This window comes from Phytophthora infestans, genomic scaffold (assembly GCF_000142945.1).
Source record: "Phytophthora infestans T30-4 supercont1.45 genomic scaffold, whole genome shotgun sequence".
NCBI lineage: Eukaryota > Oomycota > Peronosporomycetes > Peronosporales > Peronosporaceae > Phytophthora > Phytophthora infestans.
The window spans coordinates 470,970-494,970 of record NW_003303714.1 but is presented as its reverse complement, the minus strand read 5'-3'; the positions used below and the strand labels follow the sequence as shown (position 1 = coordinate 494,970).

The window sequence follows — 24,001 nt, the reverse complement described above, 5'->3', positions numbered from 1 at the left end:
CGATCTCAGCTATAGTACCTTCCACCAGTAATACCTCTGGTAATTCATAGTTGTCGGCTGTGTCAGGGTCCGTATTCGCTATGTTCACTGCGATGGTCGATCTGACTCCTGCGTTCTCAAACTTGGCTCCGAGGTAAATGGTATCATCGTCATATTGTCTAACCACTTTCGGACAGGTCGTAGTTTCCATAGTCTCCAACGCTGAGTCCGTCGTAGCTGGGTCGTCGTTCGGCTTTATTCCTTCAGGCAGTAATACCTCCCGATTATCATAGTCCTTGGTCGCGTCGGAGTGATCAACCGCTGAGTTGGTTGTGACGGCAGAACTAACTTCTGTGCATGCAAACGCGTCTTCGGTATAGCTGGCATCCTCACCGCATGCTGTGCCCACGTCCGAGGCGCTCTCAGTGTTTAGATCTCCTGACGCCAAGTCCACCGCCGCCGACTGGGTAATGCAGGCTTCCGGTGTACCCCTCGCTGAATTCACCGCGGCTGCAGAACTTGGTCTAATTATTACAAACTTGGCTCGGTTGTCAGCAACGGGTTGAGCGTCACATAGGGCGTGTATCGAGCGTTCTGCAAGGTCTCCTTCCGTTATAGCTGAGTCTTCAGTCGCCGACACGTCTTCCGTGGCCCTTACTTCACTTGTTCCTTCAATCGCTGAGTTCGTGTTGACGTCAGAAAAGGCGCCATCGTCTTCAAACTTGGACAGCTGATAGGAGACATCTTGGCCATTGTGTAGCCCCGACGTACGGTCCGCTCGGACGTCTTCCAGCTTGAACGCTGAGTTTATAGCCGGGTCACCCCTTGTCACCCCTGAAGTCGATATGACGTCTGCGTTACCGCGACGCTTCTCGTAGTCGCCGGCTTCAGTGTCGGCTTCGATCCTTCTCCAGCGTTTGGCGCATGTTAATTCTGGTCCACTTTTCACTGGAGGAGGTCGTCTTTCCACCGCCGTCGGAGTTGGGTATTTTCGTCTTTCCACAGCTGGCGGTTGGTGTGTCAACCAGTCGTCGTACAGTCGTTGTTCTTTCTGCAGCAAATCTTTATCCATCGCCGACTCAAAGGCCAATATCTGCCAGTCACGGTACTTCGCCGAGTTCACGCGGACATATCCCTCATTGGCCAGTACTCCATGTGGCTGCCATTTTATCACATAAAAGTGAGGTGGGCACCAGACTGACGTCTGTCGTACGTTCGTAATCAGGACATGGATTGGTCTTCCTCGGCGATTAAAAACAACCGTCGGAATCCAACCCTTCGTCCGTCGCACCCACAAGTCATGCGTCGACTCACTGGGTTGTCGCCTGGGCAATTTGAACTCAGCGGTCATTCGACTTTCGATCGTCAACCCGTCTGGTGGCCCGCATGGGACATTTGGTCCGAACTCGGTCTTGGTCGGTGCATTACTTGATCGGATGAGTGGGATCACCATCTCATCGGGTAGCTTTACCGCCAAGTTGTACAGATCCAGACGGATTCCAGCTGGGATCATGAAGTCGGTGCCGAGAATCAAATCGACTCCGGCATGATGAGGCATTATCCATACTTCAAACTCGTATGCCACTTCCCAGCCGAGTGTCACCTTCACCACTGCTCTTGACGTTGTCACCATCCTGTCTTTACTTATTCCTTGTATGTCAATTCGCTTATCTCTGCTGGCCACTCTCTTGAGACGCAGTTTCCTCGCGAAGTACTCACTTATCGCCGAGACATTTGCTCCGGTATCCAATAATATATTGGTCCTTCGGTCGTTCGCTGCACCCAATACGAGGGCTCTCATTCTAACTTGACGATCAAACGTCTGTGCTGACCACCATCCCAGCCGTTCTCCCGGAAGCAACTTCATTATCCTGGTACGATGCACAGCTTGGTCTGACTGCCGAGTTACACTTGCAATCGCTCGGTTGTTATCATCTAACTCACCGAGCTCACGTTCAATTCCGTCGATTTCACACATCCAATTGCCATCCCCGCTTCTTCCCTCGGGCCGTCCTGCTTCGCCTACGAAGGCAAACAAGAAGTTCGCCTCAACTGCAGGTTCAGCTGACTGTGGCAGCCCGGCATATTCCAACCCAGTCAGTGTTGGCGGGCCGCCGAGTTTAAATCACTCGGCGCGTAAAGGTTTTGCAGGTCTTCTGGCACTTGCGACTTGTCGACAGAGTTCTTCACGAACGCAGCCAGCTTCTCATATTGACGAAACAGCTCGCACTGGCCGCCTTCATGGACTTGTCTGCAGAATTTGCAGCGTCGTCGACAGTAGTGAGCCGAGTGCCCCATTCTTCCACAAGCTGCACAAGGTCCTCGTTGGGTGTTGTCGCGTGATCTATCTCCACGGTTCGACTGTTCTCGTTGGTTGTACGGTCGCGGAGGTCGGTTCGCTGAGTTTCCCTAGCTTCGGTTCGAGCCATTCTGGTCTCCCGCCGAGTTCTCTCGGCGGTCCGGTGTATTTCCTTTATCATTGGAAACGCCGGCGTCAATGTAGTCGTCGTCTTCCGCTGAGTCGTGTCCTCCGGACTGGTCCTCATCATCCCATTCGTCTTCGAAGTTGTACGGACTCGGCGGGTTCTGATCGATGAGTTCCTCTCCGTCGGAGTCAGCGTCAACGACAGTGACTCGGCGGTCGCGGTTTTCTTCCTTGCGACTTCGCTTCTCATCTCGGCGGCTCTGATCCTTCCGCTTGTCATCTCGGCCTCGTGCGATCACGAGTCGGTCGCGTTGCTTCTAGCGCTTCTCGCCGAGGATCCGACGATTGATTATCTGTTCCACCTTACTGATGTCTTCCAACTGCAAGGGGTACATCAAATCCATCACATCGTCATCACCACAATGCAGCAAGAAGTGTTCGACAATGTCAGATGCGTCCGCGCCACCCTTCTCGTACTGGATTTTGGCCGTCCGAGCATACCCGTTGAGTCGGATCAGGAAGTCGCAGATCGGTTCGTTGACTTTACGTCTCGCCGAGTAGTAACGAGTGCGGGCGGATTGGTCGAACTGTGAGCAATAATAATCCAGGAGCGCCTCGCTGAGTAGTTTCCAACGTCGCTGAGTCTTCTTCGGCAGCTGCCTGTACCAACTCTTCGCCGGGCGTCCCAAGCATAGCGAGAAAGGCTCGCACCATGCACTTTGGGGCATCCTGGTGCTCTTCATCTCGTAGATGAAACGCTTGAGCCACTGGAGCGACGCGTCAGAGCGGTAGCGCTTTCCTTCGAACTCGGCGATTTTGTCGAGCGAGGCGTGGGTTCGGACTTCGAGGTACTGCGTCGAGTCCTCTTCAGTCGCGTCAAAGCTCAAGTTTCGGATGTAGTCCTTCACGGTTTCTTCGCGGCTACCTCTCACGTCGAAGGCGTCGTCGTCCTCTTCATCCTCCTCGTAAGCCTCAGCCTCATCTGCAGCATCATACAATTCACGGTAACGACCTACATTTCGCTGCCCACGACTCGGCGCTCGCTGAGTCGGGTTTAGCTTCAGTGGAGTCAGCATGTGAGAGTCTTCGAAGTACGGAGTTCCTTGCGTAGCGCGGAACACTTCACGTCTCTTCGTCTCCGGGGTCTTCGGCAAAGGAATCTTGCTCGGGGCCTCGCCGAGTGGTTTGAACTCGGCTACTCGGCTGTACACCTTCTTCGTTCCACCAGGGGCCTTTTCCAATCCAAACGCCACTCTCAGCTTCTTCTTCCATTGCCAGAGTTCGGCTCCGCCACGGGTCAGACTCCAGTCGGACAGGATGAGGCTGTTTGGTCGGCTGTTGCACCGATAGCCCATCGCCTTCAACAGCAACCCAGTTTCTTCCACCAACTGGTTGATGTTGGCTGCACGCACCGGCTGAGTTAACTCGGGACCCAACATCGGCCACTTCGCCTGCGCCATCGCTACAGGCGCGAACATCATCATCCATTCCGATCTCGTTCTCATCTCCTCGCCGAGTCGAGCCAACACCTTATTGGCGCTCGGCGTATCGGCGTTCCTCGTCGCTTTCGGAATAAGGGGCGGACGGTCCCCTTGAGCAACGCCATGTTCTTCTTCATCTTCTTCATCGTCCGCACCTTCGTCGAGCTCGGCGGATAAGTTGCGCTCGACAGGACGTGGGGCTCCCATGCGTCCCACCTGCAGCGTCAACTCTTCCACCTCGCCAAGTAGCTCGGCGGTAGTCTTCGTTTCTCCGAGCTCAGCGGTCTCGGCCTTCTCTTCATACTCTCCTTCACTTGCATCTCCGTTCTTGATCTCCTGGTCTTGGCCATCCTCGTCGAACTGGACGGTTCGTCCCACCTCCATCGTCATGGCGATGAGTCGTTGATCCGCCGGGTCCGACCCCGCGAGAGGCGATCCTCCAGCCGTCGCTGGGCTTCCGTCGCTCGGGGTTGCTGATCCCTTGACCATCTTCACTCTTCTCTTTCTCTTCTCTTCCTCTTAATTTGGTTAGCTGGCACCTATAAAAACAAGCACACACTCCTGTTCCCGGGTCGCGGCACCAGTTGTGGTGTAGTAGAACACACAAATATCGTCAGATGTGGATTCCTTACACAAACCACAACGAATCGCCGAGTTAGGTCGGCGGTTTGTATGGCCTGCGCAGAGGGTGGTCCCCTCGCGGTCCGGCCCTTCCGGGACAGACGAGTGGCTCGCTTCCACCCGGTTCCGACTAACCAAGTCAGATCACTTCCGAGGCTCCGCCGAGTTTAGTTCGGCTGAGCTCGCTCACAACCCTGTGCCCTCCACCAAAGGATGGACGACGGCGCGCGAGCGCTTTTACAGGTCACCGAGCGCAGAGGCAGCTCAGCTAGAAGTGTTACGGCACCCGGGCTATCCGACGTACCGGCCCGCTGAGTATGCGGGACTTTCTTTCGCGCGTAGCGAGACTTTGTCCTACCCGGACCGACCTAATCTCTTGGCGCTACCAGTCAATACTCTACAAGCTATGCCTCTCGAGTATTGACGGCAGGCATAATCCAGCCCTATGCAGGGATTTACCGGAAAAGTGTACACGTGTCTTGGACTAGGAAAATTCTGCTCTGTTATCTTCTGGGAGCCCTTTCGGCTCCCCCTTTTTAATCCTATGCTTCTCATACAAATATCTAATGAAATGTAGTCGTTTCGGATCTCTACCGACCCTTCAGCTGAGTTCCGGCGACCGTTGAGCTCAGCGGCTGTCCGGATAGCATATCCGGACAGATCGCCGAGTACTTACCGTGATCCTTGGCTCCTAAGCTCTGGGTTATCAGACCGAGCCGATTCTTGACCTAAAGTAGGTCGGCGTATGGTCGAATCTGGAAATCCCTACACCACACTCACGTATAGCATCCGCGAGTGCGTCCACCGTGGCGAACGTGACATGGCGATCACGACTCGGGCAGGATACCACGACGCTGCACCACCTCTGAGATTAGCAGCCAGAATCGCGATAACACGCTGCTGGTTGGCAGCAGCCACGTAGTCGATGCCCTTGCCCTCCATGAAGAGCTTGGCTCGGAAAATAAACTTGTCGATCAATTCATCCGGCTTCCCGCTGAAGATCGGCATGGACACTCCTTCGAGGCGGTACTCCCGAGAGGGTTGAGGAGGGGGCACGACTTGCTGCAGCTGCTCCTGGTAGGCATGCAGCTGAGCCTGAAAATCTTGATGCATCTGCGCGTCCTGCTGACTGAGACCGACAGCGATTCGTTCGATAGCTTCGACAAACAGGTCAAATGGGTTGGGCGGAGCCGTTCCAGCCGGCATATAATCCACGTTTCCGGATTCTTCCATGTTGGATCGTAGCGTGACGAAGAGCAAGGGGTTCCAGAGGATTGAGGGTGAAGAGACGACAGCTGAGGACTTGACGAAGCGTTCCCTTCCCCACAACGAAGAGAAGTGCTACCAATTGGAGTAAACCACTTGCTCAGACTGAGGCAAAATGCAGAGTGAATTCAAACGGCCAGGCCTTTTAGCTCCTAATGCTCTCTCCTATCTGGTCCTCCTTGACACATAAAGAAACGCAAGGCCAGCTCGCGTGAACGCGAGCTGTGCCGTAATCACATGCAGTGTCGTGGCAGCTCTGGGATGCTGCAAATGTCTCGTCATCAGGCACTGCTCCACGCAACTATGTTCGTCGGCTTGATTGGTGACACCTGAAGAGCAGGCCGTTGATGATTGTAGATATCGCTGAGTTCTGCCACTGCATTTGGCGCAGCCATTACACTGTGTTCCTATCCAACCAGCAGTTGCATCGAACAGTTCCATTAGCAACTTGAATCCCCCATGTATTTGCATCGGCATTAACTAATACAGAATTTGCTAAATTACTATTTTGTAAAGCACTTACAGTAAGAGTTACCAAATTTCCAATCGACTTAAAATTTGGTTGAGACGCAGTCTGTAATGTTCCTGTAATAGATGTAGCCGACAATGATGTAATCCCAGTAATTGCCCCAGATCTGTTTAAAACGAGCGCTTTACTTGCTGAAGCTGTTCCAGCTGTAGTACCCATCAGATAAGCTGCTTCTGTTCCCGTAAGCGTAGAAACACCAATAATAAGTGATGAAAGCGTTCGATCGATGTAATATTTGGTTGAGCTGCTGTTTGTAACGTTCCTGTAAGATTCACTGCAGTTAAATTACGAAATGACGTGATGTCTTTGTTCGCATCAACCATTAGAAGCTTCGACGCCGTGACTATTCCTGCTGTGATTTCAGACAATGGACTGAAATTGATTGCGGATCCAGAAATAGTTAGAGATCCACAATCAAGATTTCCTGCTACAGAAACGGAACTGAAAACATTTGTTCCGTATCTTTGATCGCCTGTAGCAAAAGTAAGGTAGTCATTTGATGAGTTAAAGAAAGAGGTATTGAATAGAGGGGAATTGATAATTGGAGGGAGAGATATTTTTTATCACTATACTATAAGATGCAAAATTTCATCAAATCCATAATAAAGTCGAAGATGAAGAAGTTCCCAAAGAACGATCACTTTAAGTTGCCATTTCGCATGTGCGTGGCCACTCCTAGTGGATCAGGGAAATCAAATACCGCTCTCTCATAATTGCCCTTCTAAGCAAATGCTTTACCAAAATCGTCAAATGCACAAAAACAAATGAGACACTCTACAATCATCTTCAAGACACTATTGACAACGTCCGGGTGATCGAGAAAGGAATGGTACCAGCAATGAGTAAATACGATTCTGAGACTAGCAAGTTGATAATCTTTGATGACTTAGGCATGGAGCCAAAAAGAACTCAAGCTCAGATCTCACTGTACTTCATCCGAGGACGGAAGCAAGGCTGGTCAATGATTTACATTTCACAGAGTTACTTCCGAATTCCGAAAACGATTCGAATTAATAGTCAATATGTGATTCTTGATCGAAATCTTACTCAACGAGACCTTGGTATTATCTGTCGTGACTTCCCCGCTGACATCCCAATTAAAACACTCATCGATCTATACAAACGAACAATATCCGAAAAAATGACTACCATGCTAATGGATATCACTGATAGAAAAATATATCGCAATGTTATTGAGTTCATATGCGACTGATAAGTTGCTTACTCACTAATACTTTTTTTAGCTCCGCGATGCGCTTCCGAGGTCGGATGAGCAATCTAATGCTTACGTTTTTATCAATAATACCAAGCGGGATCACATTTTGATCAAGGAACGATAGCGTCAGTTCCGAATTAGTTCCCTGCATTGGCCAATAGGATAACCCCTGATCTCGTGACGTTGTGATCATGCCGCCATACCCGTACCGACAAGTTACTTGGTTCGACGGGTAGGGCGGAAGGTTGATAAAATATCTTCCTGTTGACGGGAAGTGCGTCGGCTCTCATAGAAAAGAATTCCGCACGTACGTCTATGGGTAAAGTATCGAGTAGGCTTCCTGCACGTTGTCCGACCGTGGCTCTGCGACGAATTCTTGCCAAAGTCGCTGTCTCGCGGCCTTGGACAACGGTGTCATACTTTCAAATCTCGTGAACTTCATAGAATTCTCTGTTGGGATTACCATCTCGCTCCTTGTAGTGCAAGGCCACGGTGTTCTAGAGCCAAGTCAACCCCTGCAGAAGTAAATGTGTGCAATACTTGAATATTGTTTGCAATTGGATTGTACAGATTTGAACAAGTGATAACAACTGCGGCGGTCGGATCGATTTGATGAACTAGATTACTATTAACCGCATAAACACTTGTTGTTTGAGCCGCGGGATACGTAGCTGGACTGAGCCCAATGATAGAACCAAATGAGGAATCGACTACCTGGAGCTGAGGGGTATAAGCACTGACTGGCATTGTAGGAAAGCCACTTGCAGCAGTGTAGCCTGTGATATTCTTGACTGGTTGCATTATGAATTGAATAGCCCATAACTCGATGGGTTCTCAGCACATGAGATGAAATAGTAGTTTGATCCGGTCGTATTGTTTGTCAAATAGAGATTGTTTTGGAATATACCAATATTGAAGGTAGTTATTAATGTCGCTTGCCGAGTAGGTGCTACCAGGGAGCGTAATTGTGTATGTCGTTGTCGTCGAAGTTGTCAGCCATATGATCTTAAAACTGTTACGCTATGCAGTAATTGCTCGCCAGGAGTAGTAGATGGATATTGATCCTAGTGCAATTTCATACTGACTGAAGTCGATTGGCTGCGAGAATCGATATCGGAACTGATGAGTAGCCACCTGGTTATTGAGATTTAACAAAATCGGAAAGCTCATTTTATCTACTAGTATCTACTAACCAAAAGAAAGAAAAATGCATCGACGAAAGAGAAATCGACGACAATTGAAGCCCCAAGCAATGGAGATCGATGGATCAGGCGAAGTGGATCACTCGAAACCTGTAGCTCCATCTAAAAATGACTATCGCTCAACGGATATTGAAACACTGTCGAATCAACTTCAGAAGATTAGCGTTAGTCATCTTGTCAAGGAGCAAAAAAGATAAAGAAACCTCGTTATATTGATACTTCAAAGCTGCTCAACTTCAAACGCGAGTCTAAGAGATCGTCGTCATAAGGTCTTTCACTATAGATAGCGCTTACTCAACCAATCTGGTGTAAATCTTGTGTCGAGTGTAATATCTTGCTCGTCGATCACGATCATAGTGATCAAGATGCTGATATGCCTTAAGTGGCGTTCGGTCCTTATATTGAGCATAACGAGAATCCCCAAAATCAATCTTTTCACCATTGCTGAGTATCACTCGATACTTCTTATTCTTTTTTGGTGAGAGCATCCATGACTTTATGTTAGACATCGTATATATAAGCTCAAGATTGTTATTGAGTCTACGCGAGCTAACGCTTCATCAGACGCTTAAATTGACTGTAGTATGAGGTCGAAAATACGATTTTCTTATAAAGATTGTCCAAATGGAGTTCATCTCAATTTTTATTGACGGGTTATCGTCTCCGATTCAATTTGCGCCTTCAAACACCTTTAAGCGTTTTACGAAACCATCAAGAAGCTGATTATACGCACTTTCAAACCCTCGTGAAGTAATTTTACACTTGTTCAAACAATACCGCATGGAATCATGCTCCTGCTCGTCTAAAAGATCGAACAGGGCTTTAATGAACTGCCTATCTTCTCCTATCAGCCACCAGAGATCCACGAATGCCTGAGAGACAAGTATTGTTTTGATATTTACTTGGTATTTGTCACCTCGTAAGCAAGCTTGAAGTCCATGGAATTCCACATGGAATGGACCAGCTTTACGGTATGCTCTCTTTTGTTTTTGCTCCATGATCGCTTTGTATGATTAGCAAACAAATTATTTCTCGTCGACATAAATCTCAAGTGTTTTGTCGCTACCTGAAGGCGTGAAATCACCATGGAATATGCGTTCCCGACGGTATCTAGGTCTGCTTGGAGTCTTTGCAGCAGGCTTTGCAACAGTTGCTGGCTCAAACTCAAACGATGTCTCTGGTTCAAATTATGTATCTGGCTCAACTGATGCAATTTGCTTGAATGCATTTGATAGATTTGCGATTTTGTTGTAGCTTGTGTTAGCAGCCATGGTGCTGTGGAGTAGCTTAGCATGTAAATCATTCTTCTCGCGATTGGTGGGCTTAGCATATGTTGGAGATTGAATTAAATGAGACTCAGCAATGTGTCGAATCATAATTCATTGACATTGGATTTCCATTGTACTTCATGAACAGTTTTGATATGGCCTGACTGAAGCTATTGCTCGAGCTTGGATAATCGTACTCACCTGGCTGTCTATTGAACATGCGCCACGGGAGTTTGCTAGGTTGCTGTTTAACCGTGTTTGTCAAGAACTCAAGGTATGACTTGATCAAGCTCATCGTAGTACTATCCAACTGAATCGTTTGCGGTCCCATGAGCCGAACATTCTTGAAATCATGCAGATGTAAAACGTTCCCTTGAAGATACTTAACACCTTCCTCAGGAATGAGCATGACACTTGGCCATACCAAACGTAGTGGATAACGCACGTTCAACCACAACGTAATGTAATCAAACACTGGCTGCAAGTAATCAGTTCTCTTAGCTTTGGCCAACTGCTCGAACTCGGATCGAGAGAGAAATATTTTACCGTATGTTTCGTTAAGCACCTTCACGACTTTACCAGGGACAGACATAAGCTCTTCATAGCTGATGCATTTCTTCTCTTCTTCGGGTGTCGGTTCGCCATCCAGCTTTGGATCCTTGTTTTGCTTACTCAGTTCCTTTCGAATCGTATTGTAGTATCCAAAAGCATCCCGGTATCTGTTCTTGCATTCGATGTTAGAATCATACTCTCTTTGCTCGTGTAGATGCTCATCAGAAGCGCAACAATCGTCGAGTTCTGTACCTTGAATGTCTTTTGGAAGGAAGCGTCGTCGTATTTGTTAGGATACTGAATATTGGCGATGAACTCATTTGGGGACCATTGCTCTTTCGCAATCCCCGCTTTGTAGAGCTTGATCAGTTGCTGGTGTCTAACTTAATCGTAGTGTCCGATAGATTGTCCTGCTTCCTATATTAATATCACGAGTAAGCATTGGATCCAATACTTGGATGTTTCCCAGTCATTGAACACTTTCAATGCAGCGGCTTGATCAAATCAATCTGTCATTGTTTTGATAATGCACAAATATGTCTTCCGCATTAAGCCAAGATCGATGTGTTGCTTGCGATATAGCACACCAGGCAAGTTCCAAGTATCACAGTACCACGATCTCTCCATCATACAGCATAGTTTGTATACATGCTGATCGTTTAGTCCATTTGACACACAATATTCTACAAGATTAAGTTTCTCATAAAGCCCTAAGAAGGCTTCTTTGTCCTCATCTGATTTGAAGTAGATACGCTTACGCGAGGTTACTTTGTCATCTTCTCGATTTTCAAGTTGGATTGGTGAGATATAACCCTGGCTGAATAATACTTGTGGATCTGAATTCTTAATGCTTTGATGATCGATTGGTATTTCCCCGAGCGCCAAGCATCGGTTACTTCAGAAAACTTCAGAATGTCTTTATTCTCGTATTCAAGTCCATAAGTATCCCAAGTAATGCCCTTTGTCTCTGCATCAGTTCTAGTCGAGGTCACTTCATTCTCAGAATCGTCCGAATTCAATAATTGCTCCGATTCTGAATTATATTCCTCCTTATATAACGCGCTATCCGCGATCATCGGTTCGACAATCGACTCATCCACATTTGGAGCTTCACTTACTTTGACATTCGAGGCCTCGACGGGTTCGATCACCGATGGCGCTGGTGTATCAACAACCTCAGCGACGACTGGGGTATTGACTTGTGGTGACATTTCTTCTACTATATTACTCTCCACGACAATATTTTCCCGATCCATAATAATTGGATGCTTGCCGCGCTGCGAGCTAGCAAACACTGTTCTCCGTTCTTTTTGATAAAGTTGCACATTGTTATATTACTAAAGTTATATTTTTATATTCTATATATTCGTCGCTTAAGATCATATATTTTTTATGATGTCTTCGTGCGGGGATCCCGCCATGAAGTCACATTAGCGAGTGGATCATATGACTTGTATACATGTTAAATGTGTCGAGTATGTCCGTAAAAATCTTACCTCGCACGAAACAATGACCGAGACAAGGTTTGGTTCATCTAATATCAATAGGAGATAGATTTTAGATGAAAGTGTGAGTCATAGCAAAATACTCACAATTAGAGCATGTCGATAGTTCCTATAGTAACTTTATATCATTAGTAAATATTTGTGAGTATGTGAGTATGTGAGTATTGGGATAGATAAGCCATAAATACATATAGGGGTCTAATGAAATAATGTAAATATTTAGACTGGCTAAAAAAGGCCATTTTTTAATACTCACATACCCACAAATTCAAGAGATGTGACATACACGACGGCCCTTAATTTTTTTGATAAAAACCTGTGAGTATTAAAACAATATACTCACCCAGTTTTCGCATCTAGAGTCACTGTGCAATGTCACAATAGAATTTGGTCCATACCGGTAGAAAAAACGGTTTTCCACAGCGTAGTTTCACTGATGAATCATGGCAGCAACTAAAGAATTCATGATTTTTTGTTTAATCAGATCATGAATTCATGGTAGTTTCACAAAGCGGAGTTTCAGACTCAGCAGAGCCGCATGAATCCATGACAGTGCTTTTTTCTGTTAAAGACTATCGATGACAAGATCCATGACGATGCGCAGATCGACACGAGCTGTTGGGCTCCTGGACCGAGGAAGAGCTGCATTCGGGGGGATCGATAATATTCTGCGCATGTCGAAGGTGACATTGACAGCAGCTCCAGCAGCTGCATGTCGAAATGTTCCGCTCGCTGTTGGTCTGATGGTTGGGTGTGGTCGAGTCGTACTGTCATAGAGCGCATATCGAATCTGAGTACCAGGGGCACTGATTTTCAATAGCAGCACATACTGGATCCCAGTATAACCGCACCACCATCTGGCAGCACCTTTCAGACTTGCCCAAGATTGAGATCGTCCAACCTCCACTGCCAGTGTCACCCAATCGGTAACGGTGCGAAGTGCCGGTGCCGGTGCTCGGTTGAGCGTAGTTCTCTTTGGGCCAAAACTCGTATCGGCCTCCTTGTTCGGGTTGCCAGCTCTTCTCGCTGTCATCGAGCGGCAACTTGCAACCTCGAGATCATTGCCTGATGCCCGATTGAACATTTTCTCGAAAGATGCCGCTGTGCTTTCATGTACTGTCGTCGGAAGCTCAACAATCACGATACGCTCATCGTTGAGGGCGAGAAATCGAAGTGGAATCCGCAGTCCTTCACCGTCTCCAACATACGTATTGAACGCAGTAACGGAGACTCCCTCAATTTCGTCGTCATCTTGATCGAAGTAACTCGCAATCACTTCAAGCTTCAGCGCATCCATGACGCCGCGGATCTCATTGGCGGTTTTTGAAGTCGTCATACTTGCTGCAACTGTTGATGTTGGCCGGACCACGTGGTATATTGCGCTGGAAGAACAATACGAACCCCCGGGGGAGAAAAAACCGGTTTTCTTCGTCCGCTCATCCGCTCATTGTCCGCTCAGGAATAGCATCGAGCGTACCCCTAGATGCCTTATTATACGTTGCGTGAGCGGACAGTGAGCGGACGAGCGGACGATGAAAACCGGTTTTTCCCTCTTCCCATTAAATGGGAAAGGAAATTTTCGAGAAAGAGAAAATGAGCACATGCTGCGACGGGGATTCGTATTGTTCTTCCAGTGCAATATACGACGTGGTACGGCCAACATCAGCTGCAACAAGCATGACGACTTTGAAGACCGCTGATGATATTCGCGTCGCCATCGATGCGCTGGAGCTTGATGCGGTTGCGAGTTATTTCGACAACGATGACGATGAAATCGATCCGTACGTCGTGTGTGAGGGAGTCTCCATTGCTGCTTTCAATGAGTATGTTGGAGACGGCGAAGGGCTGCGGATTCGACTTCGATTTCTCGCCCTTAGTGATGGGCGTCTCGTGATTGTTGAGCTTCCGACGACAGTACATGAAAGCACAGCGGAGGAGTTCAAGTCCGAGTTTCTGGCTGCGACGGGAAATCGACGCGAGCTTGGAAAATGTGGCTCAATGACAGCGAGAAGAGCTGCCAACCCGAACAAGGAGGCTGATGCGACTTTTGGCCCAAAGAGAACTACGCTCAACCGAGCACCGGCACCGGCACTTCGCACCGTTACCGATTGGGTGACACTGGCAGTGGAGGTTGGACGATCTCAATCTTGGGCAAGTCTGAAAGGTGCTGCCAGATGGTGGTGCGGTTATACTGGGATCCAGTATGTGCTGCTATTGAAAATCAGTGCCCCTGGTACTCAGATTCGATATGCGCTCTATGACAGTACGACTCGACCACACCCAACCATCAGACCAACAGCGAGCGGAACATTTCGACATGCAGCTGCTGGAGCTGCTGTCAATGTCACCTTCGACATGCGCAGAATATTATCGATCCCCCCGAATGCAGCTCTTCCACCTGGCGTGAACCCAACAGCTCGTGTCGATCTGCGCATCGTCATGGATCTTGTCATCGATAGTCTTTAACAGAAAAAAGCACTGTCATGGATTCATGCGGCTCTGCTGAGTCTGAAACTCCGCTTTGTGAAACTACCATGAATTCATGATCTGATTAAACAAAAAATCATGAATTCTTTAGTTGCTGCCATGATTCATCAGTGAAACTACGCTGTGGAAAACCGTTTTTTCTACCGGTATGGACCAAATTCTATTGTGACATGCACAGTGACTCTAAGTGTGAATACTTTGTGAGTATTTTTTATAAAACTCACCGATTATGACCAAAAAATAACATGTAACGAGAAGGATCGTCCTATGTAAATTTGTGAGTTTGTGATTATTTTAAAAGTGGCCTTACTCCATATATTTTGCTTTTGTATGAATGGGACCTTCCATCTATTTTTATACGTGGTAAATTTATCCCAATACTCACAAACTCACATACTCACATTTATTTATATTGAAAAAAAGATAACTATAGGATCTATTTAAATGATCTAAGTGAAAGCTTTGTGAGTATTTTTCTTTTACTCACTCTTTCATCTAAAATCTATCTCCTATTGATATTAGATAAACCAATCCTTGTTTCGTTTATTGTTTCGAGTGAGGCAATACTTTTACGGACATCCTCGATACATCGAAGATGAACCCAAGTCATGATCCACTCGCTTAGGGCGGGGATTTCCGAGTATGACATCATAAAAAATTATGATCTTAAGCGACGAATATATAATATAAAAACATAACCTTAGTAATATAACAATGTGCAGCTTTATTAAAGCAGAGCTGTGGAAATATAGATTGTTTATTTATTGCTCTCCCCAATGTATCATAATCAATTATTGCAATATTTACAATCTTAAGTGGGGTGATTGTCAATAGATTGGTGCATCCATTAAATTATGTCACTGTCATCTACGTGGTTGCTCCACTCTTTATTCTTGGCGTTTTCAATCGCAGCTGATACGGACCCGAGTGTAACCAGGTCCCGGTTTAGCCTTAGAAACATTACCGTTTCCAAAGACCGTTTTTTTCATACTTTTCAGTCGGTAACCTATGGAGCTAAATCGCTCCACCACCACGGATGTCGCCGGAATCCAATTAGTTTCGATGTACTTGGACTCCTTAGTCCCACGATTTCGTGCCGTCTTAGCGATGGGTTGGTCAAGCACCTCAGCGGTTCTCTTTCGCTTCGAGCGCGACGCTGGTACAGTATCTCGCCGTTGGTCAGGTTGCCTGGCCGGTGAGCGCAGTAAACGAGCTTTGCATGTCTCTCCGTTACAAGCAGCGTTTGTTTCGGCTCCACATTGAATCTTGGCCAACCCTGTTTCAAAGTCTGGACACTCAATCACTTCTCCACCAGGGGCCAAATAGTAATTCATGTCATCATAGTCATCCAAAACAACATCGAAGATGTCGCGAACGGTAGTAGCTGTCATATCCTGACGTTGAAGCCGGCATGTTATCACGTCAAAATGCAGTCTTTTTGTTGAATAGCGCAAAGGTTTTTTGCTGCTCACTTGGTGAGGGTATGAGGTAAACCAGTGGAATACGCCGGAGGTTTTCGGTATTTGGATTGGTAGTGGAGTCGTCACCGTCCCTGTCGTCGTCTTCGACCGTACAGTCGTCCATGAACAGGTGCTAATTCGGCTGCAGATCCTCAAAGCGCTTCAACACGCGGTAGGCGCCGCTCCATCGAAGTTTGTGCAGTGGAATAGGTTTGTAATAACATCCATGCAGTTTCAGCTTAGCCACCCTCTTCACAGTCTTCAGCTTCTTCATTAAAGCGCTAACCTTCTTAATGAGAGGCATCTGCGGCTCTAACCATTTGCGAAATTGGATGTGCGGCCCACCGCTTCAATTGCAAGATTGAAGTGGTGGGCCGCACATCCAATCAATTGAACCGAAATTCGACGGGAAATCGCTCTATTGGTTTCCATGTTAACGGCTACGATGGCGACCATATTATCGATTTCCAGGTTGTAGTGATCGAGTCCCCTGTCTAAGAATTCAATGTGCTCAGCTGCAGTCATCGACACCTCATCTAGAAAGGGGGAGAATGCCAGGAAGCGTATGCCATTTTTCGTGGAAGCGAAAATGGCAATAGCGTGCTCGGCAGCAGCCGTGAAGCCGTCAAAGACAAGAGCACCCGATAGCTCATCCATTATCTTGACGTCCACCACGCCAACGAGCGAAATCATTCGCTTGAGTAGGGTCTTGCGATCCATTGCTTTGTAGCGTACGGCAGCACGTATCGCAGGGTCGTCGGTATACGCAAACGAAAATTTCCTGAGCGCAACGAGCTTGGCCCAGTCGTACGTATCAGCAGCATCCTTGTGAGCGAACATGCTGCTCATAGGAGCACATGATTTCATAATGCACTCAGCCGCCGCATCTTCATACCCACTGTGGTGGGCCTGAAGGTGCGAGATGGGGTTTTAGTAGCCAGCTTGTTAGGGTTGTTTGACGGCTAGATCGCATATACAGCAAGTGCGATCAGTGGTAGTTGTGTTCTTGAGCTGCACGCGTACAATATCGGCGCTTTTCATGTTAAAGCGACAGCTGAGAGGTGCTGGAGGTAGACAGCGATTGGAAAAATAAATTGGTCTATCCGCCGGAAAATTATTGCAATAGCTGCGGCATCCCCGAAATAAAAATACTCAATTGCATGACTAACCGAAACTGCAATACCAAATTGCAACACTACCTACCATTTCCAACTGTATACATTTTTATACTTTGCTAAGTTCACAGGCACATTGTGAACGCTCTTGGTTGCTTTGGCCAAAAGTCTAGAATCCCAATAAGCGCGGTTAGTCTTTAAGAAACAGCTCGTCGAGTGATGGAAAGAATGCCAGTAGCACTTCCTTGCAATCTCCTTTAACTACAAACACTGCAATCAAAGCGATGTAGTGGTAGATCCATCCTTCCAACCGTCGAACATGATCGCAAATTTCACTGGTAAAACATTGGCTATGACGGCCTCGACTAACGGCAGCAGCGCATAATGTAGCTCTTTATAGAGCGACTAAATACATGATCAGTATACTTAAGTCCAGCGAGCTCTCGGGTGAGCTCGTTGTCCACCTCACATATGCCCATTTTCCGCATGACAACCCATACCAACCACTTGAAGACAACAAATTCACGTTCGCTTACGTAGTCGACGACTTGAAATCCCAGATCGTTTTACCTCGTTTTTATCGCTTCAACGTGTCTGTCCTTAAAACGCTTGCCCTGGCAGTGCCTATACAGATTCGTGTTTCCAGTCTTCCATCGCGGTGCTGGTGTAGATCTGCACTTAATGCAAGTGTATAAAACTTCCCCTCCCGAGCCGTTTACATCGTAGAAAAACTTGACGATGTCTGGAATCAGTCTTCGTCGAGCCCTATTATTAGTGAATGTCATGATTTTTCTTGAGCGAGGAGGACGACGGTGATGAAGAGATGATGCTGGGCTTCGAGAATAGCTGGTGAAGGTAAGTTTTACTCGAGCCTGAGTAAGATGAAGAATGAGAGACCGAACGCCACTGCCAGCCGCGTTGCTTCTATACCGAGGCTTGTGTCTATGCCATAGTCCTCTGTACCACCCAGGTATCCAGGAATCCTCTAAAAAAGGCCTTAGCTTGAAGTTGCTTACATATGGAAATTGCAATTTTGAAGAGCAATGCATTATTGCAAGGTGATAAAGTATAAAATGTAAATTGGAGAGAACGGAGGTATTGCAGTGTAAATTGCAAGTCGACGTTCGACTGCAATTCTCATTACGTTACTGCGAGCGTAGACTGCAATAGCAGTGTTTATGAAAAATCGTTGCAAGCATATTTTTCCTATCACTGGAGGTAGGTAGTGGAATAACAGGATGGAAATCGTAAAATGAGGAGGCTGGTAAATAGAGGAAGTGCCCAGAACCATAGTTTTGGCGCGAAGAGCGCGCGAACCATCGCGTTTTCCCTGTGGGTTCGTTTGAGACAATCATATTGGTGGATCAATATTCAATGGCCTGTAGGAGTGTAGCGGCAATATTGTCAATAAGATTGTGGATTGTGAAATTGATCCAATCAATAATTGCAATCAACAATATCGCTCAATCGGGCAATCACAATACACTCTTCCTCAGCTCTGTTATTAAAGGCAACGGAGAAAAGTGCAAACTGGCTTGCAAGAAGGATCATTGCGGCAAGCATCAAACTATTATTGACCGAGAGGAAATTATTGTCGAGGGAACTAATATAGTTGAAGAAATGCCGCCTCAACCTAGTATCCCAGCTACATGTATTGGTGAGGTGATTCATACACCAAAACCATCGGCAACCAAGCCCGTCGAAGCCTCGAGTCTTGAATTAAGCAATGTTCCAGATTTGAATCAGTCGATTGTCGCACCGGCGATCGCGGATGGCATGGTTTATAAAGAGGATTATAGCTCAGATTTGGAATTAATGAAATCTGATGCCAAGGCTAAGGGTATTACTTGGGATACTTGCGGACTTGAATACGACAATAAATACATTCTGAGGGTTTCTGAAGTAACATAGTGCGTCTGAAGTGATGCATGGCGCTCACTTGCGAAGGAAATACCAATCGATCATCAAAGTATTAAAAATGCAAATCCACAAGTATTATTTGATCAGGGATATATCTCACCAATCCAACTTGAAAATCGAAAAGATGGTAAAGTAACCTCGCGTAAGCGTATTTACTTCAAATCAAATGAGGACAAAGAGTCCTTCTTAGAGCTTTATGAGAAACTTAATTTCGTAGAACATTGTGTGATAAGCGGGCTATACGATCAGCGTCTATACAAACTATGTTGCACGATGAAGAGAGATTAATACTGTAATAACAACAACACGTGGAACTTGGCTGGCATGTTTTATCGTATGCAACACGTCGATCTTGGCTTAATGCGTAAGACATACTTGTGTATTCTCAAAACAATGACAGATCGATTTGATCAAGCCGCTGCGTTGAAAGTATTCAATGATTGGGAAACATCCAAGTATCATCCAAAGCTATCTGAGTCTCAAATCAAATCTATTGCTGGTGGGACTAATCCAATTGAATACAATAGATGGTAAGAAGAATACGAGCCAAAGGAAATCAAACAAAAGAAAGATGACAAAGAAAAAAAAAACGCTTTTGGATATTCTCAACTAGAAGCTGATTGATCTTGTCAAAAACAAATATACGCGTGAATTTCAATCTGGTGTAATCTATGCGAATGTACTTCCATATTACTATGTTCGTAAATACGACGAGCCGGCTATAATACATTTCTAAATGTAGTATTCGCAACTGAGCCTCTATTTCATATGTGCAAATCACAAGATCACCAGCAATTATTTTACTTCATCAAGAACATTTTTAATCCGAACTTTGAGTTCATTAAACTAGATTAGAACTATGTTGGATTCAAGAATGGTATCTACGATCTGTCGAATGCCACGTTTATTTTGACCGCTGATATCGTAGAGAATATTCAGGTTCGAACATACATTGACTTGGAATTTTGAGATTGACAATGACTATGCTCCTCTACTTGATCAGTACTTGAGATTTCCGAAACTATCGAGTTTATCTATTTTATGATTGGTCGCTCGATGACTAAAGCTAAACGATAAATTTGATTTCATGGTATTCCTATTTGGTGAGGACGGTTCAGGTAAATCACTTTTAATGAATCTTGTAAAGTATTCATTTGCTCATGATCAAGTTGAAATTTTATCCAAATCCCACCAAGAGCAAACAAATTCTATGCTGTGATGATATGAATAATCATGCTAAGACTCTATCAAAGGCTGCTTTCTTGAGTTATGGGAACGCGTGGTTTAGTTTAATGTCCTATGAAAGGAAAAGGCTCGATATCTTCCTTCCATGACTGGGATATTCCAACAATTATCAATAGCAACAAACTACCAAACTATAAAGATGAATCTGGTGAAGTAGTTCGTCGTTTCATGGTTGCTAACTTGCGAAAATCACTACGGAAGAAAGCAAAAACACGAATCTTGAAAATGAGATCAAAGACAAGGAATTCGGCGTCTTTCTACACCGCTGTCGACCAACTTTTCTGAAGTTTTGTTCCAGATACAAGAACAAGGGGGTTGGGACGTTTTGTCCGGTATCGTTCATTGAGAGCCGCAACCTTCTTCGTATGGCTACGAATAACACTTACCAATTCATCTTTGATAGATGTAAATACGAAGGAGGTACTTTTACCTCTGTTCCTCAGTTGAATAAAGCTATGAAAGCGTATATCAACGAAAAATATGAAATGAAGCAAGCATTCAAGGATACAATCAATATTACAAATATTATGCTCGTAGATAATCGATATGTAGAGAAAAAATTGAACATCTGTAAGAGTTGTCGCAAGGAACACAAAAAAGGATGCTGCGATAAATACGATCGTCTTAATCGATCAAAATCTCATGTTATTCTAAATATCACGCTCTCTTATGGGATTCCTGATGATGATTAGTTAGTCATGCGCAAAGACAAAAAAAAGGTTGAGCTAATACTAAACCTACGGGGTTGATTGAGCTTCCGCCCATCTGATATGCTTTTAAGACTTGAAGTGATACGTTCTGCCTCTATGTTAGGGGGAGTCGAACACTAAGAAATGATAAAAAAAATAAGCAGAGACGTGTCCGATTTGTAAGCGGAGGAGTGTACAATTAAAGAGCAGAAACAGTAATAGGGGTGTCGAACAAAGAGGCTCAATTTCGCACTAAGAAGAGACAATTTGCATTTTCTAAACCGACAACTCGCACAGACACTGCTGTGGCGCCGCCACAGGCTACAGCGGCCCGTGCCCTGGTGCACTGTCGCCGTGATATGAGTGCAGCCTTCTGTGCGGCATCTAACTCATAAATGTGTTTTGCACGACGCGCCTTGAGACGTCCGACTTCTGGCCGGAGACGGGAGCAGAGCGGCGCAGCCATTCACGCGCCTTCCTCCATTTCCATTCCGGTCTGATCGGTGCGACTCGGTGGGATGGAGGATTATTTAAGAAATAAAAAGGGCTAGCTCATTTCAAATGTAAGCCACCTCCGGAGATGGCTTCCTTTGAAAGTGAGCAGGTTATTGTCAAAAATGTGACCGTAATCCACAGGTAATTTTGAGCACTTTTTTGTAATGTTCGACTTCTCCTATTGGTAACGACCGCCACATTCACATGTAACCTTCTTGACAAGTCTCGCTTCATGAAGCTCATTGTATTGCTTGTTTTTTTCATTGAGCACTTCTTTATTGACTTCCCAGTATTTTTTGCATTCGTTTTTTGCTTTTTCAACAGCCCAAATGATGGTATCTTTTTCATACAAGGCTTCTTAAATTTGTTGATCCATAACGTTTCGTAGACATGCAGCTGGTGTCTATCGGCAACCTCATACTGCTTGATCAATATAATATTAAGCTCATACGGGCCATACTTTCGGAAGTATGGGTAAATTGCAATTTCACTTGTTGTTTTCCCTTCATCTCATCGTTTAAACTGAGATCGAACGTAAACTGAGATCACACGATGCTTTAATAGGCTGAAAGTAGATCCACTCAATGACATGACCAGACTTCTTGCAGTAGCGACATCGCTTGCTAGACGACGAAGAAGAAGCAGAACGGCGGTTTCTAGTACTCCCTGGGTCAAATTCCATTGGCTCGCGTTCGCTCTCCTGAACACGCGTAAGCGTGGCTTGTTGTTGGTGCGAATTGTTGTTGGACTGAAAGCGTGATCGGTCCTGCTAAAAGAACGGTGGACGATAGTTCTTACCGTGGACATGATGCGATCGGGCATACTCCAAAGTAATCCTCATTGTCTGTGACACTGTTGTAGAGCGACGATATTGCACTTTTTCACGCGTAGGACTGACGATTCCATGTGTGAAGTAAGTGATCTTGCCCAACTCACTCATGCTTGTCACTTGCATGATGGCTTCACGGAAGCAAGAGATGAAATCTATCAAGCTAGAACCATTTTTCTGCTTGAGCGCGTACAGCTGATCCCGTAAGCGCTCTTGCAAATCCGGAGGCACGAATTCATTAATCAATCTGGTCATAATGTCCTGCATGTCCTTGATATCACGCTTGTTCAGCTTGTACCAAGCGGCAGCATTTCCTTTAAAGTTCGCAGTAATATGCCAAAATTCGAGGACTTTGGTTGTCGTTTTGCCAATCGATGTTTTTGGCTTCAAAGTACTGATCAAGTTGCTCGAAGTACAAATAAACAGGTTCTCCCATCTTGTTGTAAAATTGTGGCAAACGGATACCTTCCACTTTCACTCCACGTTTATTCATGGTTTCAAGCAGCTGTTGTTGCTTATATACCATTTCGATGAGTTTCTGCGTGAGAGCGTCAGTAGACCATCCTTGAGGATTTAAGGAAGTCATGATTTGGTGAAAAAAAGTTCACTTATTTAGTTAAAGCTTGCGATGTTTCTTTGCCGAGTGTTCGGTGTACTTAAAGCAACGGACTTGTCGCTCGACCTCTACCAGGGCGTTAAACAACCCGATTTGTTTGTCTTTAAAACGACGACGCAGACGGTCACTCTCGACCAAGGCCAGATCAGACGCAAAAAATTCGTCGATTGTTTGGTGTAGCTGATCTAACGACTCAACGAAAGTACGGCAGACGTTGTTTACCCTTTCCTCAGGCAGGGCTTTGATTATTTCGTCGTTCAAACATCCGAAGTATTCGTCAAATCGACGTTTACGAGACTCTTCACTCGACATACACTAGTGCTATCGACGACGTGGACGCTCGGGCTCAAGTGCGAGCCGACGAGAAACGTATTCCAGGATTTTCCTATCCGGATACGCGCTAATTGGTCGGCCAGACGAGTAATCAATAGATTCGAAAGGTTTAGGAAACCATTTTGTGCGTGATGATCTGTGGCGTCAGGGATCAGATTTCGCAGGGGTTTTACAAAGCGGAAGTGATGATCGACACCGAGCCCAAAAGTGCTGCGAATAGAAGCGGCAGCCTCGGCGTGTTTGAGCTTATCGAAAAGCTCGGCGATAGAGTGACGGAACGGATAATCCCGTTCTTTGAACTCGGGCATACGCGGACAGTGACGAGGTGTGCAGGTACTAACTTATCCGGTTCTTATAGACCAGACACTTAGGCCCTTGTCCAAGTGGCACCACGTGTTTTAGGTCTGCATGGGGTTAGGTTTAATCTCGCCAGATATAAATGTGTTTTGTGTCAAGTCACACCAGGCTTAGCCTAGTCCAAGTAAGTACCAACCAAACAAAAGGCAGCCAGTGGCACTCAGGCGGTGGTGGCTCCGCATACATCAAACACATCAGAGGGTCAGTGAATGCGCACCAATACGCTACCCCGACTTCCGGTATCGTCAGGGACGCGTCGTCCGGGTGTCACATGAATCCCACAGCCTCCACGCCATTAAAAACGCCTTCATTTACCGCGGTCGCTCCAGTGCAGAGTGAAGATCCTGCGTGGACCAGCAGTGTCACGATGAGCTCTTTCCCTGGCTTAATTGTTGTTGGGAGAACTAGAGA

At 46.1% G+C, this 24,001-nt stretch overlaps 4 protein-coding genes across 4 annotated transcripts; 2 read left to right on the top strand and 2 right to left on the bottom strand.

The window, feature by feature from the left end:
- Positions 1 to 6,879: 6,879 nt before the first annotated feature.
- PITG_16305 (uncharacterized protein) lies at positions 6,880 to 7,514 on the top strand (the record flags this gene model as incomplete). The annotated part of the gene is made up of 2 exons (XM_002897323.1): positions 6,880 to 6,966; positions 7,071 to 7,514. The coding sequence occupies 2 exons, from the start codon at positions 6,880 to 6,882 to the stop codon at positions 7,512 to 7,514; spliced, it is 531 nt and encodes a 176-aa protein (XP_002897369.1).
- A 1,754-nt stretch (positions 7,515 to 9,268) lies between these two features.
- Positions 9,269 to 9,717, bottom strand: PITG_16304 (uncharacterized protein; the record flags this gene model as incomplete). Its single annotated transcript, XM_002897322.1, has 2 exons — positions 9,269 to 9,354; positions 9,429 to 9,717. 2 exons carry the CDS (start codon positions 9,715 to 9,717, stop codon positions 9,269 to 9,271), a joined length of 375 nt encoding a protein of 124 aa, XP_002897368.1.
- A 381-nt stretch (positions 9,718 to 10,098) lies between these two features.
- On the bottom strand, positions 10,099 to 10,859 carry PITG_16303 (uncharacterized protein; the record flags this gene model as incomplete). The annotated part of the gene is made up of 3 exons (XM_002897321.1): positions 10,099 to 10,123; positions 10,185 to 10,706; positions 10,774 to 10,859. 3 exons carry the CDS (start codon positions 10,857 to 10,859, stop codon positions 10,099 to 10,101), a joined length of 633 nt encoding a protein of 210 aa, XP_002897367.1.
- Positions 10,860 to 20,113: 9,254 nt separating this feature from the next.
- Positions 20,114 to 20,963, top strand: PITG_16302 (uncharacterized protein; the record flags this gene model as incomplete). The annotated part of the gene is made up of 4 exons (XM_002897320.1): positions 20,114 to 20,167; positions 20,223 to 20,292; positions 20,339 to 20,431; positions 20,473 to 20,963. The coding sequence occupies 4 exons, from the start codon at positions 20,114 to 20,116 to the stop codon at positions 20,961 to 20,963; spliced, it is 708 nt and encodes a 235-aa protein (XP_002897366.1).
- Positions 20,964 to 24,001: the final 3,038 nt, after the last annotated feature.